The sequence below is a fragment of the Mangifera indica genome, chromosome 16, assembly GCF_011075055.1.
Source record: "Mangifera indica cultivar Alphonso chromosome 16, CATAS_Mindica_2.1, whole genome shotgun sequence".
NCBI lineage: Eukaryota > Viridiplantae > Streptophyta > Magnoliopsida > Sapindales > Anacardiaceae > Mangifera > Mangifera indica.
Genome location: NC_058152.1, coordinates 63,510 through 79,188, shown reverse-complemented (window position 1 = coordinate 79,188; position 15,679 = coordinate 63,510). Strand labels below are relative to the sequence as shown.

At 38.2% G+C, this 15,679-nt stretch overlaps 3 protein-coding genes across 3 annotated transcripts; 1 reads left to right on the top strand and 2 right to left on the bottom strand.

Annotated features, from left to right (window-relative positions):
* Positions 1–236: 236 nt before the first annotated feature.
* On the bottom strand, positions 237–1,905 carry LOC123199513 (RNA-binding protein 24-A-like). Its single transcript, XM_044614549.1, has 6 exons — positions 1,717–1,905; positions 1,515–1,641; positions 1,260–1,398; positions 603–639; positions 296–519; positions 237–246 (listed from the first exon to the last, which is right to left on the bottom strand). Exons 1-6 carry the CDS (start codon positions 1,903–1,905, stop codon positions 237–239), a joined length of 726 nt encoding a protein of 241 aa, XP_044470484.1.
* A 2,539-nt stretch (positions 1,906–4,444) lies between these two features.
* Positions 4,445–8,614, top strand: LOC123199305 (3-hydroxy-3-methylglutaryl-coenzyme A reductase 1-like). The gene is given in 5 exon segments (XM_044614231.1): positions 4,445–5,001; positions 5,004–5,490; positions 6,702–6,883; positions 6,977–7,323; positions 7,784–8,614. Coding segments are annotated over 5 exon segments (1,764 nt in total). The 5' UTR covers positions 4,445–4,496; the 3' UTR covers positions 8,027–8,614.
* A 295-nt stretch (positions 8,615–8,909) lies between these two features.
* On the bottom strand, positions 8,910–11,148 carry LOC123199788 (thioredoxin reductase 1, mitochondrial-like). Its single transcript, XM_044614845.1, has 2 exons — positions 9,920–11,148; positions 8,910–9,238 (listed from the first exon to the last, which is right to left on the bottom strand). Exons 1-2 carry the CDS (start codon positions 10,989–10,991, stop codon positions 9,165–9,167), a joined length of 1,146 nt encoding a protein of 381 aa, XP_044470780.1. The 5' UTR covers positions 10,992–11,148; the 3' UTR covers positions 8,910–9,164.
* Positions 11,149–15,679: the final 4,531 nt, after the last annotated feature.

Below are 15,679 nucleotides of genomic sequence, written 5' to 3'. Positions count from 1 at the left end.
TGCTAATAACCCTCTCGGCCTTGGAAGATGTTTATAGAATGAACATAAGTATAAACAAACAGATTCGAGATGTAGTAAGTACATAGTAACCTCCTAAATGTTAACAATGAAGCATATTTAAGAGAAAAGATGAACAATGATTAGTTTCAATCAAATCTCTTCCAAAGACATCATCACTTTCCTAACATGTTATTATATTACTGTATTTTAACGTGTAAAGATACTGCAAATTCATGTCAGATAAAGCTTCAAAAACAGAAATTACAGTCAGTTAGTAAGAAACAATGATTGATACCTCGGAATGGAATGAGCATAATATGGTGATGGCATCGTAGGAATGCCACCATAAGGCACCAAATTGCGAGCCGGCATTGGATATGGAGGTATGTTTTGATGACTATGAGTGGACGGATGAGGTGGAAGACCAATTTGTCCATACGGGTATGGAGAGCTGATTGTAGCAGAGGGACCCCCATATCCTTGAAGGTACTGTTGACCTGGATAACGATTATACACATCCTGCAAACAGTGAAACAATTTGGCAAATTAGTAAGCATACTCATTCAAATCTTAATATACAATATTTCATTTGAAATAGTTACCTGAGGATACCCATAGCCTGGGCCATATGGCAGGTATCTGCATTTAAATGATGATTTTAATGTTTATAAAGTGAATAGGAAAAAAGACTTACAATACTAGAAAATTGTAAATTATAATATCATGAATTGAATCTGTATATAAACATTGTCTGGGGGTGAATTTGAGCGTAAGCAGTTTGGGCTCAAATCCATGTTCAACTTAAATGAGTTGAACTTGAGTTAAAATTTTTTATCAACAGCTAAACTCCAGTTTGATGATTTGTCAGTGTTTATCACATTAGATTTTTTTTTTTCCTCAAGCAATTCTTCTTCTCCTTTGATGAATCTTCTTTCCCGATGACTCTTTTACTTCTTTTTGGTATCATTGTTCACCATTCGGGTTAATTTGGTCAGACCATTATTCAGGCTTGGTTGGCCTCAAAACCACCCCTACAAATTGTGGCAATTGTTGAAACACTTTGAAAGAAGGGTTCTACTTCTATCACTAGTTTCAGCTGTTAAGGGTTAAAGTGTTGGGGAGGAACATAGCAACAGGCGTCATGAAAATGTGAATGGAATGATACTAAACTTATAAATGGATTGGTTTGAAAGCTGGAACACAATACAGATACATAATCCAAACCTACAACTCAAATTGTGAAGTTGAAAAGAACTTACCCGTAATGAGGATACACAAACCCAGATGGGTAAGTATAGGGAAATGGTCGATGATAGTGAGCAAAAGCTCCACCATAGCTGGACGGTGTGTTGGGAATACCTTCAATGGCAGGAATTGTAGTTGTAGTTCTGAAACGGCCTGACCCCAAATTGACATATGAGACCAATGAAACACTAAATAAACTAAACTTTCCCCAATTATGAAACACCAACTTTGCAAACTTTCATTTAGGTCAAGGAGATAAAAAAGAGTACCTGGAAAAGGTGGAGGAGGCCGGGTTCGGCCATAGTAGGCTAGATTGCAGTTTATTCTGCGACCATCAATCAAGGGGTTGGGATTAGAGCAAGCTCTCTCAGCAGAGACTGGATCACGAAATGTAACCTAATAGCCGTACAAACGATGAGCTTAAATTCATTTGGAAGTTAAAAAGTGAGGGAATAATAGAGGAGTACTGACGAAACCGTAGCCTTTGGAACGACCGTTGTTCTTGTCATAGATGACGACGGCTTCAAGAATGTCGCCAAACTGCTCGAAGTAACGCCGCAGAGCTGGACTCTGAGTCTCCCAGGCAAGTCCTCCCACGAATATTTTTCTATAAGTTACATCACTTCCATCACCAACAACACTACTACTACCACAGGCCATCTTCAAAACATAGCGAAAAACCCAAAAAAATGAAAAAAAAAAATTTACAGAACGATCGACACTCAAAAGAAAGAAAAAAGAAAAATAATAATGTAAAAGGTAATTGGGTAGTCAATCAGAGTTGCCAGAAGTCAGACTCGGACTCTCATCTCTCCGTAAATCAAAAATCAAGACATGACAAGACATTATATTACTTAATTAATCCAAAATTCGATAGAATTCTTTAATTTCAACGTCAAATGAATGAATAAATAATGAAAGGAAAGTGGATAAAGATGATCTGAGATTATCAATCAGAATACAAATAATAATAATAAGAAAGTAGGTGAAGGAGACTAAATGGGGTACTTCCCTTGTCAGCAAACATCGTTATTTCGTATTCATATTCATACAAATTATGTCGCTCTCAATTTTCCTTTTTTACTAATTTCTTAATAAATTCAGGCATTGCTCGCTACCCATTAGGCTGGTCAACTGACTCATGTTCAATGTTTGTATAATCAAATGCTTCTGTTTCATAATTTTCAAAATCACTGCGATTGATGGGATTAGATCATTGATGAGGTGAGAATTGCAAGCATCAAAATTATTAGATGGATTAAGAAAGTTATATAATAAAGTTAATCACCAAAACAAGGTCAAAGCTTAGTGACCAAGGTCTTCTAAAGAAGGAAAATGATACTATGTTTTAATTTATATATCAGTAGGATATCTAGCTACCAATGAGAAATGGCAGCGGGGTGAAGTAGTGTCTAATTTCCCTTTTTTCGTCCTTATCTCTATCCCCATGAGATAGAAACATTCCCAATATTTCTGTGTTACTGTTACGTGGATGGCTAAAAAACCTATCTCTACCCCACGGAGAAAATATTGATTTCCTTCTTGCCTTCACTTCGTTAGAGGATAACGGAGAATTCTCATTCCCAATTGAATGTTTGGATTCAAAAGCAAAGATCTAAGCAAAGGAGGAAGGTGGCAAGCCGCCGAGATCTCTGAGTAGCAGAGGACGGTGGTGAGACAAGAGTAGAAAATAAGATGATTAGAGTTCATATGAATGACTTTCATGTAATTATATTTTAAAATGCAAAAGCTTTTTTAGTAAATTTCTAGGAGGATCATTTTGCGTCAAGGTGGGAAGATATATATTTCCGTCGCTGCTTGTAAGAAATTTTTTTTTGTCCATAGGGGACAACTAACCTCTTTACTACCAAACGTTATTATATGCTTGTATATGCATGCATAGAAAGAAAAATAAAAAAGCTAACATCTCTAAAGGTTGTTCCCAATTACTATGTCTGTTGTGAGGTTGCAGTGTGCTTCATTTCTGTGATATATAAAAGATGATGTTGATGATTGTTGCATTATTACATTGCTCCTTTATTTTTAAATGTCAACAATTTAAACTAGAATTAAGGTTTGATTGCTTAATAATGTGCAATGATTTATACAGTTGGTTCTAGAACCACAACAGTAATTTAATTTCATGGATTTTGCTGATGATGTCATAGATACAATCCATAGTGATAAGGCAGTTAGAGCTTGATATGAATACCCCATTTGTCAAATTTCATTCATTCATTGCATATAATCTTTACTACATGCATACCTGATCTTCATTTAGGGGTGGATTCGAATTAAACCGAAAGCTTGAAGTCAGCTCATGTTTGGATCGAAGTCATAATGTCTATTTGAGTTTGTTTGAATTATTGTATACTATCACCTCGCCAACGAAGTGAACAATATTATTGGAGGACAAACAGATAAATAATATATCAGATAGACAAACAAGTTAAATTGCTGGGTTGAAGTTTTAACTCGAAATTGACTTGTTTAAATTAAGTCATGGATTTGATGAATTGCATCCACCCTTGTTTTTGTCCTTCCTCCCGCTCTCTAAAATATTTTATATATCTATGATCAAATCAATTTTTTCCATAACCATTGTTTGATTCCTTCCTACGTTTGTTTCTGCTGTCATGATAGCTTTAGATAACCAGCCCATATGCATGGTGTCTATCGCAAGACAAATACTTTACCAAGCCAAGAAGACCAAATAGTTGAAGTAATTGTTAAGAAGGTAGTAGATTCCAAAACCTTTCTTCCCAAATTCAATACTTTCATCATGTTACTGAAACTAGTACTCATCACCACCACACTGCGCCTAACCTGTGGAGATTACACTAGACAATTCTACATATATAATATTTTTGTTATCAGAAAAATCATCACAAAAAACTTTTACAATGTTGTTGAATCACATAGATGCATGTTTATCAAGTAATTAAGGTCATCCGATCGATTTAAAATGATATGCATAACAAAAATTGAATAAACATCATACAGGAGCAAAATGCTATTCTTATATGAATTCACAGAGATTAATAGTAGCGAGCATGGCGTATAGAAGGTGTTAGAAACTGCCCACTGGTCATGCTTCAGCTCTGGCTATAGCTTCAACTCCAACTCCAGCTCCAGCGCGCCATGCTTTGCTATTGTAATGTTTTTTCCCTATTTATACAGTGCTCCTGAAGCTCTTGTTCATCTCTCATTACCCCGAATATTTGCTCTCTTTTAACTAAAATCTATCCCACATGGACATCAACCTTCCCCGCTCACCTAACACCAAGACTTCAGCCTCTGATGCCCACCACCCACCTGAGGACGTCAAATTCAAGCGTGCCTCCGACGCATTGCCACTTCCTCTTTATTTAACCAACGGAATCTTCTTCATCCTATTCCTCTCTGTTGCTTACTTTCTTCTCCATAGATGGCGTGACAAGATTCATACTTCAACTCCTCTCCATGTCTTGTCCCTCTCCGAGATCTCTGCCTTGTTTTGCTTGGTTGCTTCTGTCATCTACCTTCTTGCTTTCTTTGGCATTGATTTCGTTCAGTCCTTTATTTCCCGCCCCGCTTCACATGAAGACCATGCTTGGCTTGTTGATGATCATCAAACTAATAATATTGATGATGAACAATATGTTCTCGAGGAAGACAGTCGTCCACCTGGACCTTGTCCAGCTTCCTTCGACTCCTCTCAGGTGGGTCCTCATCATCACCCCTGTATAGCACCCATTACAATTTCTAGTTGCAAACCCTATCCGAGGAAGATGAAGAGATTATCAAATCGGTAGTATCCGGGACTATTCCTTCATACTCTCTAGAGTCAAAGCTTGGAGATTGTAAAAGAGCTGCAGCCATCAGACGCGAGGCTTTGCAGAAAATGACAGGGAAGTCTTTGGAGGGAATGCCTTTAGAAGGTTTTGATTATGAGTCGATATTATGTCAGTGTTGTGAGATGCCAGTTGGGTACGTTCAGATCCCAGTGGGAGTAGCCGGCCCTTTGTTGCTGGATGAAAAGGAGTATACTGTGCCAATGGCCACCACTGAGGGGTGTTTGGTGGCCAGTACGAACAGAGGATGCAAAGCTATTTACGCTTCAGGAGGAGCGACTTCAGTGTTGCTCAAAGATGGAATGACCAGAGCTCCTGTTGTAAGATTTGGTTCTGCCAAAAGAGCTGCTGAGTTGAAGTTCTTCATGGAGGATCCACTCAATTTTGACACTCTTGCTACTGTTTTCAACAGGTTTTGCTTCTACTGCCTTCGTTATTGTTATTTTTCTTTCTCTGTAAAACCATTTTCAACACTTTCCAGTCTTTAACTCTGGTTGAATCTATTGAATTTGAAAAAGAAATTATTACTTTATTAAAGTCTAGCCGCTGAAGAGTTTGTGATACAAACCTTAAGAGAACCACACCTCAAAAGCTAGCTATTGAGATGAGAGAGCCCAAAGCCATATAAATCTCACATTAGTTGCTCATACTTTCCAATGTGGGATCCAAGTCCCATACCTGACACCCACGCAGGCTGGCTGTGCGCTAGCTTCCTACTAGCCCTAGGCGAACGTTGCAATTCCGACGTCACCACCTGCGTCACATAATTGCAATTAGGAGATATGGTGATGACTCTGATATTAAAAAATACGAACCTTAGAAGAACCACACCTCAAAAAGTGGCTATTGAGATGGGAGAGCCCAAGACCATATAAACCCTAGCGCTAGCTCCCTGCTAGCCCCGGGCGAACATTGCAATGCCGACGTCACCACCCACGCCACATGATTACAACTGGGAGACATGGTGATGACTCTGATACCAAATGATATGAACTTTAGGAGAACCACACCTCAAAAGGTGGCTATTGAGATGGGAGAGCCCAAGGTCATATAAACCCTACATTAGTTGCTCATACTTTCCAATGTGGGATTCAAGTCTCATACCTTGCACTTGGGATCTTAACATACCACTACGCTCCACAGCCCCGGTGCGCTAGCTCCCTACTAGCCCCGGGGGAACACTGCAATGCCGACATCACCACTCACGCCACACAATTGTAATTGGGAGACATGGTGATGACTCTGATACCGAATGATATGAACTTTAGGAGAACCACACCTCAAAAGCTAGCTATTGAGATGGGAGAGCCCAAGGCCATATAAACCCCATATTAATTGCTTATACTTTCCAATGTGGGATCCAAGTCCCATATCTTGCACTTGAGATCCTAACAGTTTGTTATGGTGAGCCACTTCAACTAGATTTTGTTCTCACTTCAGTTTTGACAAGGGTATTGGCCCAACTTTCAATTTCATATATTTCTTATTTCTTTCTGTTGATATTGATAGGTTATTCTTAATTTTTAGTTAGAATAATTACAAGTTTGGTAAGATTTTCCTTTATATTATAGCTGTTTATGCAGATTTCTATCTTATCTTAACCTTTGGAAATGGTGGAAGCAGATTCAGCAGATTTGCAAAATTACAAGGGATTCAATGCGCAGTAGCAGGAAAGAATCTGTATATGAGGTTCAGCTGCAGCGCAGGAGATGCCATGGGAATGAACATGATCTCAAAAAGCGTCCAAAATGTCCTTCATTTCCTAAACAATGATTTTCCTGACATGGATGTGATTGGCATCTCTGGTATGTACATATATTTATCAACTTCATCAAGTCTCTTGTTTTAGCAAACTATACATAATGACTAGAATTTAATTCATGTGTGGAATTATGTAGGAAACTTTTGTTCGGACAAGAAACTTGCAGCTGTAAACTGGATAGAAGGGCGAGGAAAGTCAGTAGTATGTGAGGCAATTATAAAAGAAGAAGTGGTGAAGAAAGTACTGAAGACAAATGTGGGTGCTTTAGTGGACCTTAACATGCTTAAAAACCTAACAGGATCAGCAGTGGCTGGGGCTCTAGGTGGGTTCAACGCCCATGCCAGCAATATAGTCTCTGCAATCTATATAGCAACTGGGCAGGATCCTGCTCAGAATGTGGAAAGCTCTCACTGCATCACCATGATGGAACCTATAAATGATGGCAAGGACCTTCATATCTCTGTCACCATGCCTTCAGTTGAGGTAATAATTACTTAATTTCCTTCCTATCTCATCGCTTATAATTGAGATATTTGATCAAATGGAAGTTGCTAGATTGGCATTTGAGTTAAAGTATGTTAATGTTCATTAGAAAACAAGAAGTTCTGTAGATCTAAAATTTTTGAATAAAATGTACTGAAAGAATCAGATGTCATCCCAACAGGATATATTAAAAATACAGGTAGATTTTGTCCCATTACATTGAAATACAATACAAGCCTTGTTTTCAATGGCAAGTAACTTGAAGCCAAGATCCCTTGAAACTCTCAGTCAGGTCCATTCCACTGAACACTTTGACCCACTCTGTCATGTTTGCATAAAATTATGAATAATTAATCTCTGATTCTCTGCATATATATTATCTATATGATAAATATGAGTAATAGGTACTGATGTTATGAGAAAGATGAGTTTAATTTGAATGAATATAATATTATATCAGGTAGGTACAGTTGGAGGTGGTACCCAACTAGCATCTCAGTCAGCCTGCCTGAACCTACTTGGTGTAAAGGGTGCTAACAAAGATAAACCAGGTTCAAATTCAAGGGTGTTGGCGAGCATAGTAGCTGGTTCAGTTCTGGCAGGGGAGCTATCTCTAATGTCAGCTATTGCAGCTGGGCAGCTGGTGAAGAGTCACATGAAATACAACAGATCTAGTAAAGATATCACTAATATTTCATCCTAGGGAGAGAGGACATCCACATATCCACTTGTTTACTTGAATGGCCAACTTTAAGAGTAGTAATAGCAGTAGTAGCTGTGTTAGGTAAGTGGAAAAGAGCTCATTAGAAAAAAGGGCACGTGTGATACAGAAGCTAGGAAACAACCAAATAAGCATCTAAAGCCTGTTTCAATTTGAGTAGTTGGTGCTGTAAATTACCCATGCTTTTTAAAGTACAATGGCATGTGATTGTGAGGTTCAAGATGTATAAAAAATGAAAAAAGCCTGCAATATATTTTGGAGGAGAGTTGTTGGCCTGGCTGTACCTTGTTCGCTTGTCTTTATTTCCACATTTCAATCTGTCTTGCTCATAAACCCAATATCCGGTATCATAAAATGCAGGTTAATGACTCCCCTGTTCATTTAATTTGCTGTAAAATGTTTGAGTTCTTTAGCATCTTGTAATCAGATCTTGATCTATTGTGTTTTGGTGTCTTGAAGCTGGCCACCCTTTTGTGCTACCAGAGCCCACCATAGCTCATTGTCCTATTTTATTTTGTACATTATCTTAATTTACGGCAACTAAATATATGTTACAGTTGAAAATTTTAATTTTTCTTAATGGTGCTGCACTATATTAGTACTAAGAATAAAACTATGTATTACCATACAAACTGAAATAATAATATGTGATTAAGAAATGAGATTATTTATTTTTTTCTCTAATTTCAAAGCCACTCAATCACATATTATTACATCAAGTTATAAAAATAAGTTAATGAGATTTGTTTGTATATATAGTATTACTCGTATTAGATATGACTCCAAAGATATTATACAAAATATCTAATAGTCTACAAGTTCGCCACCCATGACTAGTACGAGTTAAACAACCTTCCCAAGCCAATTCATCCAAACTTTTCATGAGAATATCTTAATTCATTCAACTAGGAAAAAACACACAAAAGATGAAGTTCTAATAATGATTCCATCCATGAATTACACTCTAAAACATACGTTCATGACATATTGGCCAATCCATTTTTCCAAATACTTAAAAAAGTCCATTTCATCTAATAAATCCAACACTTTAATATCTCCAGAGAAAGCTTTAACTTTGCTTGTCAGTAGAGAAGCTTCCATACTCCTGGGACATCTACAGTCAAGGCTCACTCTTACCCTTCTGCGATCCTATCTCTTGCAAGTAATGTTCGGCCTCCAAGGCTGCCATGCACCCTACAATGTCAAACAGAACAAATGAAGGTGTTCAACAAGCTGATGAAACACAATGTATTCATTTGAAAAGATGATTTTGCCTATTCTAATCATCAAAAACTATTGCGTTTGGTATGTCAACCCAGAGTATTGCAACAAAGTTGCAACATAACAAATAAGCGGTTATTCAAATATGCCACTAACAAGGAACACAGTTTCATTGGTTATAGCACAAGATGAAACATAACACCTGTGTCTCAAAATCATGTGTATGAGAGTTAGCAAATAAGGTTAAAACTGCACTGCACTACGTTCATCACCTTCAGGCCTACATGGAATGGCATATTCAAAATGCCAAATGCCCCTAGCTTAGAAGCTAAAATGTGAAATAAACAAAAACAAGAAGTTCTTAGTCAATATTATCTTAAAAACTTCAGGTTGCAGGGCATCATTTAAGCTCAATGTAATGCAGTCACTCCAAATTGACATCATTAATCACCTATAAAGGCTTTTAGCATATACCAATAGTGTGAATAGTACAAATCATACAAGTTCTGATGTTCTATCTTACGTATGCCATCTGCCCTATGCAGACGGAACAGTAAACTCTTGTACATACAATCACAAATATACTAGAGCAAAACTCATTGACAAATGATGTGATTGATATAAACATAGCAAGAACAAAGTGAGATAGCTGACCAGTGCCTGCAGCCGTAATAGCCTGCCTGTACTTCTTATCCTGAACATCTCCTGCAGCAAAAACCCCACGTATACTGGTCTGTGTGGTTCCTGGTTTAGTGACAACATAGCCATCCGAATCAAGCTCCAATTGGCCGTCCAAGAACTTGGTAGCAGGTTCATGTCCAATGGCAAAGAACAAACCAGATACCTTCAAATCAGAAACTTGTCCAGTCACCACATTCTTTAACTTCAATCCCCCCAATACTCCCTTCTCTCCATCTCCATAAGCCTCCTCCACCACAGAATTCCAAATTACATCAATCTTAGGGTTTGTAAGCGCCCTGTTCTGCATAATCTTAGAAGCCCTAAAAGCATCCCTCCTATGAATTATATAAACTTTTGATCCATACTTGGTCAAAAAGTTTGCTTCTTCCATGGCTGAATCCCCGCCTCCAATCACGGCCAATGGTTTGTTTCGAAATATGGGAGCTGCTCCATCACAAACCGCACACGCTGAAATTCCCCGATTCCAAAACCCTCCAGGCCCATCTCCTGAACCGGTGAATTTTAACTTTTTGGCGACGGCACCAGTAGCAACAATCACAGAATCAGCCAAAACAGACTGGGAATCTGTAAAGACTTTAAACGGGAAGGACTTAAAATCCACTTTGGTGACGGTTTTGGTTAAAACCTCAGTACCAAAACGGAGAGACTGATTGCGACAGCGGTCCATTAATTCCATGCCGAGAATGCCATCAGGAAATCCAGGGAAGTTTTCAACGTCAGTAGTGGTGGTGAGCTGTCCACCTGGCGCAATATTATTGGCCATCCATCCTTCAAAGAGGATGGGTTTGAGTTCAGCTCTGGCAGCGTAAATGGCAGCGGTATGGGCGGCAGGGCCACTACCAATAATGCAAACTTTGGTCTTGAGGCTTGATGATTGATCGTCCATGGCAGAGGAGGTGGTGGCGGCAGAGGAAAGAGATGCAGCGGCTGTGGCGGCGGCAGAGGTGGTTGTTGCGAGTCGTAGAAAAGTACGAGCTTTAGTAAAGAGCGATTTGAGTTTGGTGGGCTCTGCAGCATAGGTCATACTGAAGATATGTTTCTCCTATGTGATATATATACGGGGTTCAGAGGCAGCCTCTCTAGACATCTACGATGGTCAATAAATAAATGTGAACCAGGGAGTTGAATTAATAATGCATTTCCATTACGTTCAAAGCTTGATGGTGCAGATTGATTCCCATTGTTCCATGCCTCTGTATTACGTTATTCATTACGTTCCTTCCTGTGAAACGATTGGAATGCAAAATGATAGAGAACCTTGTATAAGATTAGAAATGGCACATCCTTGTTCTTCTCTATTTTCGTCACAACACAAGGCAGCCTTGCATTCTTTGCCTCGTTTTTTAACTTGTATTTTAATAATCATTGTTGACGCAGAAAATTATACTAACACAATGACATAATTATTCTTTTATATATATATATATATATATATATATATATATATATATAAAATAAAATTGAAAGCATACGATGTCTATGCCATACAATATCGCAATGAAAACAAACATAAAAATTATATTTTAGGGATAGCCACTCTTTGGAGTTTTGCATGCCAAGGCGACAAGTCTCGCTGCTAGCCACTCTATTGGGTGCTCATAATCAAGTGACTAGACACTAACCTAAGACTAAGTCTTGGGAGGTAAGCTGACCCACACAAGAATGGCTTTCTTTGTCCATCAACCATTGTCTTATTGTGCATGAAAGTCAATTTGGATTTGATTGCCTTGCTTGGGCTAAATCAACATCTGGTTTCCAGAGAAAAGGTCGGCAAGCTTTGTTCGGCTCTGGGCCAAGATGTTAGGGTTTAGGGTTGAAAGAATGGTCCATTAGAGAATCTGAAAAGTGGGTATTCAACATGATTAAGGATGATAAAGATAGTCCAACCGCATTTACCGGAAAAAAAAAAAAAAAGATAGTCCAACCTAAAATTAAATTACATAAAGGGGATTGGCCGAAACGATTCTATGACATTTTGCTTCTACAATTAACAATTGAACATAAATTTTATTAGTCAAATAATGACAAATGTATTAGGTGGTAATTAATTCAAAGTTTTTTCAGAATCTTTAATTTCTACCTACTATGTCTATGGACCATCCCAAGATTGCCTCACAGAGGATTGCAGTTTGATTATTTTGTATGAAAACTCAGCCTCCCCCACAGCCACATTGCTTTGCTTCAATTCATCATCATCATCAATGCAAAATAATATTCATTGATTCAGTGCAAAAACAAATCTAATCTGACATTGCACTTTCATTTACGTCATTCTTATCTCACAGAAATGTTAAACTAAGAACAAGGAGAAGCAGTCTCACTACTACAGGCATCCTTGAATGAGCCAGACAAAGCAAAACAAATCAAAATGAAAGAAGAAAGAAACGCTGCAACATGTATAAATGAAGCTTGTTGTATGTACAACAGAAAAAGATATATGTGTGTGTGTGTGTGTGTATGGAGGGTACTAATCCGGCGTTTCATCCACAGAAATAGAAGTCCTCTTTATAAACTCCAAACAATCTGCAATGGCTTCTGAGTAGAAAGAATTGGTGTCTCCAAAAGATGAGAGCCTGGAAGACTCTGGTATCTCCACCACTAAACTTCTCCGGCTGCTGTAATTTCTCTTGATGTTACTTCTGTTGATGCCTTTCTTCAACGGTTTTAGAGCGTGCCCATATGAAAATCTCCACCTGCTTAAGAGCTTGAACAAGTATACAAACCTTGCACGTAGGCCTTGCACTGAAAATCTTCTGGGGTTGAGCTTAAAACCTCTCCTTGATCCATGAACCCTGCTGTAGCTCAAGTGTCTCATCTTTTCTGGAAAGCTAGAAAATATAAAAAAGCACGACTGTCTCTCTCTTTGTTATATGCGTGAATATAAATATAAGGGTGAAGGAGGACTTTTTGGCTTTGGATTTGGAAGTTTATAGTGATGGAGAGGTTAACCATTAAATGGTATGGGAAAATGAATGGGAATGGGAGTGTGATTAAGAAGTTTAAGCAATAATTGTAATGGTAGGACCGTAAGGGACAAGACAAAAGCAACTGCTGAGTGTTTGTTTTCAAGTTAGGTGAATAAAGTGGGCATTTAAGAAAGACTAGATTGGCATCTAAGCATGATTTTGTGGTGATAAACGAGTAATTATGATTAAAAACTACACTTGATAATACAAAGTCTAACTTGAGAAACGGCTTTAAATCTTTTCATATGTGTTTGTGGTCTGGTGGGTGCTCCCTGGAATCCATATTCCTGAATAAGAAAGAGATGAAACCTGAAGAAAAATTAGAAAGAAAGAGGATAGGAAAAGATGTCAAATATAGATGGAATAGCTAGTTGGTTATCAAACTTGTTTTATGAAAGAAAAGTAGAGTAGGTAGGCAGGAACAGGCACTGCAGGCAGGAAAAACCTGAAGAAGTTTCAGATGCACAATGCACAACAAGATGTTTACTTTTGACCACACTCTTCAGCCTTCCCTGCACACTGATGCATACTACTAATTTCTCATCTTTTCACTCCTACAACGTTTCCACCATCAGTCAAGCTTGCATTATTATTATAATCTGACTACTTTCTTTGTTAAGTATCCTAAGTTGCTTGGAAATTTAGTTGGGACTGGAAATATAAGTTTTGAGGAAAGCCTCATCTAGCTTGTAAGGTTGGAGGACCTAATAACACCTTTGTGTTTACCCAATAAGTGGTATGAGAACCCAAAGTTAAAATAATTCCGTCCAAAGTCTAAGAGAAGGTATTCGTCTAACCTATTCTAGTTCTAGTTTTGGTAAATTTTCATCTTTGAGGCCCAGTTGCGGGGCAACTTCATATACCTTACTCCCGACGAGGCATAAACTTAGGTTGATGGAAGGATTATTAAGCATCCCACATTAGGGAGGCTTCATACCCCTTACTTCCTGTAGGGCGCAAATATCCCATATTGGGGAGACTTCATATTCCTTATTGGTGGGAATTAAGTGGGGTATTGATAAGAGAAGGATTACTAAGTTGTCTGAGAAAAAACCTCACCCTTTTGAACTAACTTTTGGGATGGAAGAGACCCAACATTTGTATAGAGGCTGAACATTAATGTTGAGAATAGTTACATATTTTCACTAGTATAATCAGATTTCTGTCTGGTTGATTAGCTACATTTTCATAAATTTGTCTGGTAACTATTCTCTTGCTATGTTGCAGAGTGAAAGGAACTCCCAAGTGGCATTCATCAAAATATATTATATCAAGGGAAAAGGGTTAGTTGCAGAGGCCGTCTAACTTTTATTTTCTAGTGTTGCCTTGATTTTGGGTTGCATTGAAATTCTGGACTGTCATTTTATCAGTCACTTTTTAATCCTTTCTAATACCAATTAGATTGTGTTCACATGAACAGAACAAACCTCATCACCTTAACTTTACAATCAATCAATGTAAATGGTGGATACAAAAAATACATCTTGGGAAACTATTTTGAAAGGATGAAGATGGAAGATAAAGGATAAGATGCCTGCATTGGCATACTCAATTTACGAAACAATACAGTAACTAGAGAAGCATATGCCAAGATCCCTTTTACCCATAATAATTAGAATAATGTGTTTGCACTTGATTTTGGAGAATGTCTTGAAGAAACTTGTCTTCCTGGTTCTGTCTGCTAATTTTGGGGTACGAGCAAAATAATCGCGTGTTTCATCAACATCGTGGTTATGAGACTCCAAAATTAGAAGAGTCTAACGGCAAAAAAATGTCAAAATGACTCAAAATACAAAAGATACTAATGAAACATATGGTAAACAATGAGACTCCAAACTAGCTAGGCAAATGTAAAACGAGTCTAAAACCATTGATTAAAGGCCAAACGACTATTTCCCACCCAAGGTTTGATGTTTTCTCAAGTTTTCACTCTTTAACTATAGAAACACCAAATACCCACTCATGACCGGTTAGATTTAATAAAACCCTAACGGTGGTAAGGGTAAAATCATCATTTTCGTTATAATATTAAAAATAAACTAAAATAGAATCTACATTTGCCCCCCTAAACTTTAAAAACTAAAATTTTTCCCCAGCTTAAGTTTTAAAAAATGGCAGTTTCACCCTAAGGTTTGGTTTTGAAATCTCTGGCGACCGTTCCGGCTCCATTGCCGACGGCCTCTCCCTCTTGAAGCAGCCTCTCCTTTCGGCGAATACTTTCCTCCCATTTGGAGGCTCGATCGGCTTCGTCTTCGCTTTGGGAGACGAAGAACTTCGTCGGGGAAGACGAAGCCGTCGTCTTCCCCAACGAAGTTCTTCGTCTCCCAAGGGGAAGACGAAGCCGATCGAGCTTCCAAATGGGAGGAAAGCATTCGCCGGAAGGAGAGGCTGCTTCGGGAGGGAGAGGCCGTCGGCAATGGAGCCGAAACGGTTGTCAGAGATTTCAAAACCAAACCCTAGGGTGAAACTGCTATTTTTTAAAACTTAGGCTAAGGGAGAATTTTAGTTTTTAAAGTTTAGGAGGGCAAAAAGAGATAAAATTTTCGAGCGTTAGGGTTTTATTAAATCTAACCGGTCATGGGTGGGTGTTTGGTGTTTTCATAGTTAAAGGGGGACATTTGAAAAAATATCAAACCTTGGGTGGGAAATAGTCGTTTGGCCTTGATTAAACTATATTACAAATATTTGTAACAATATTTGTAATGACTAATAGTGCAAGACTTTGAAAAAAAAAGGCCAAACGACT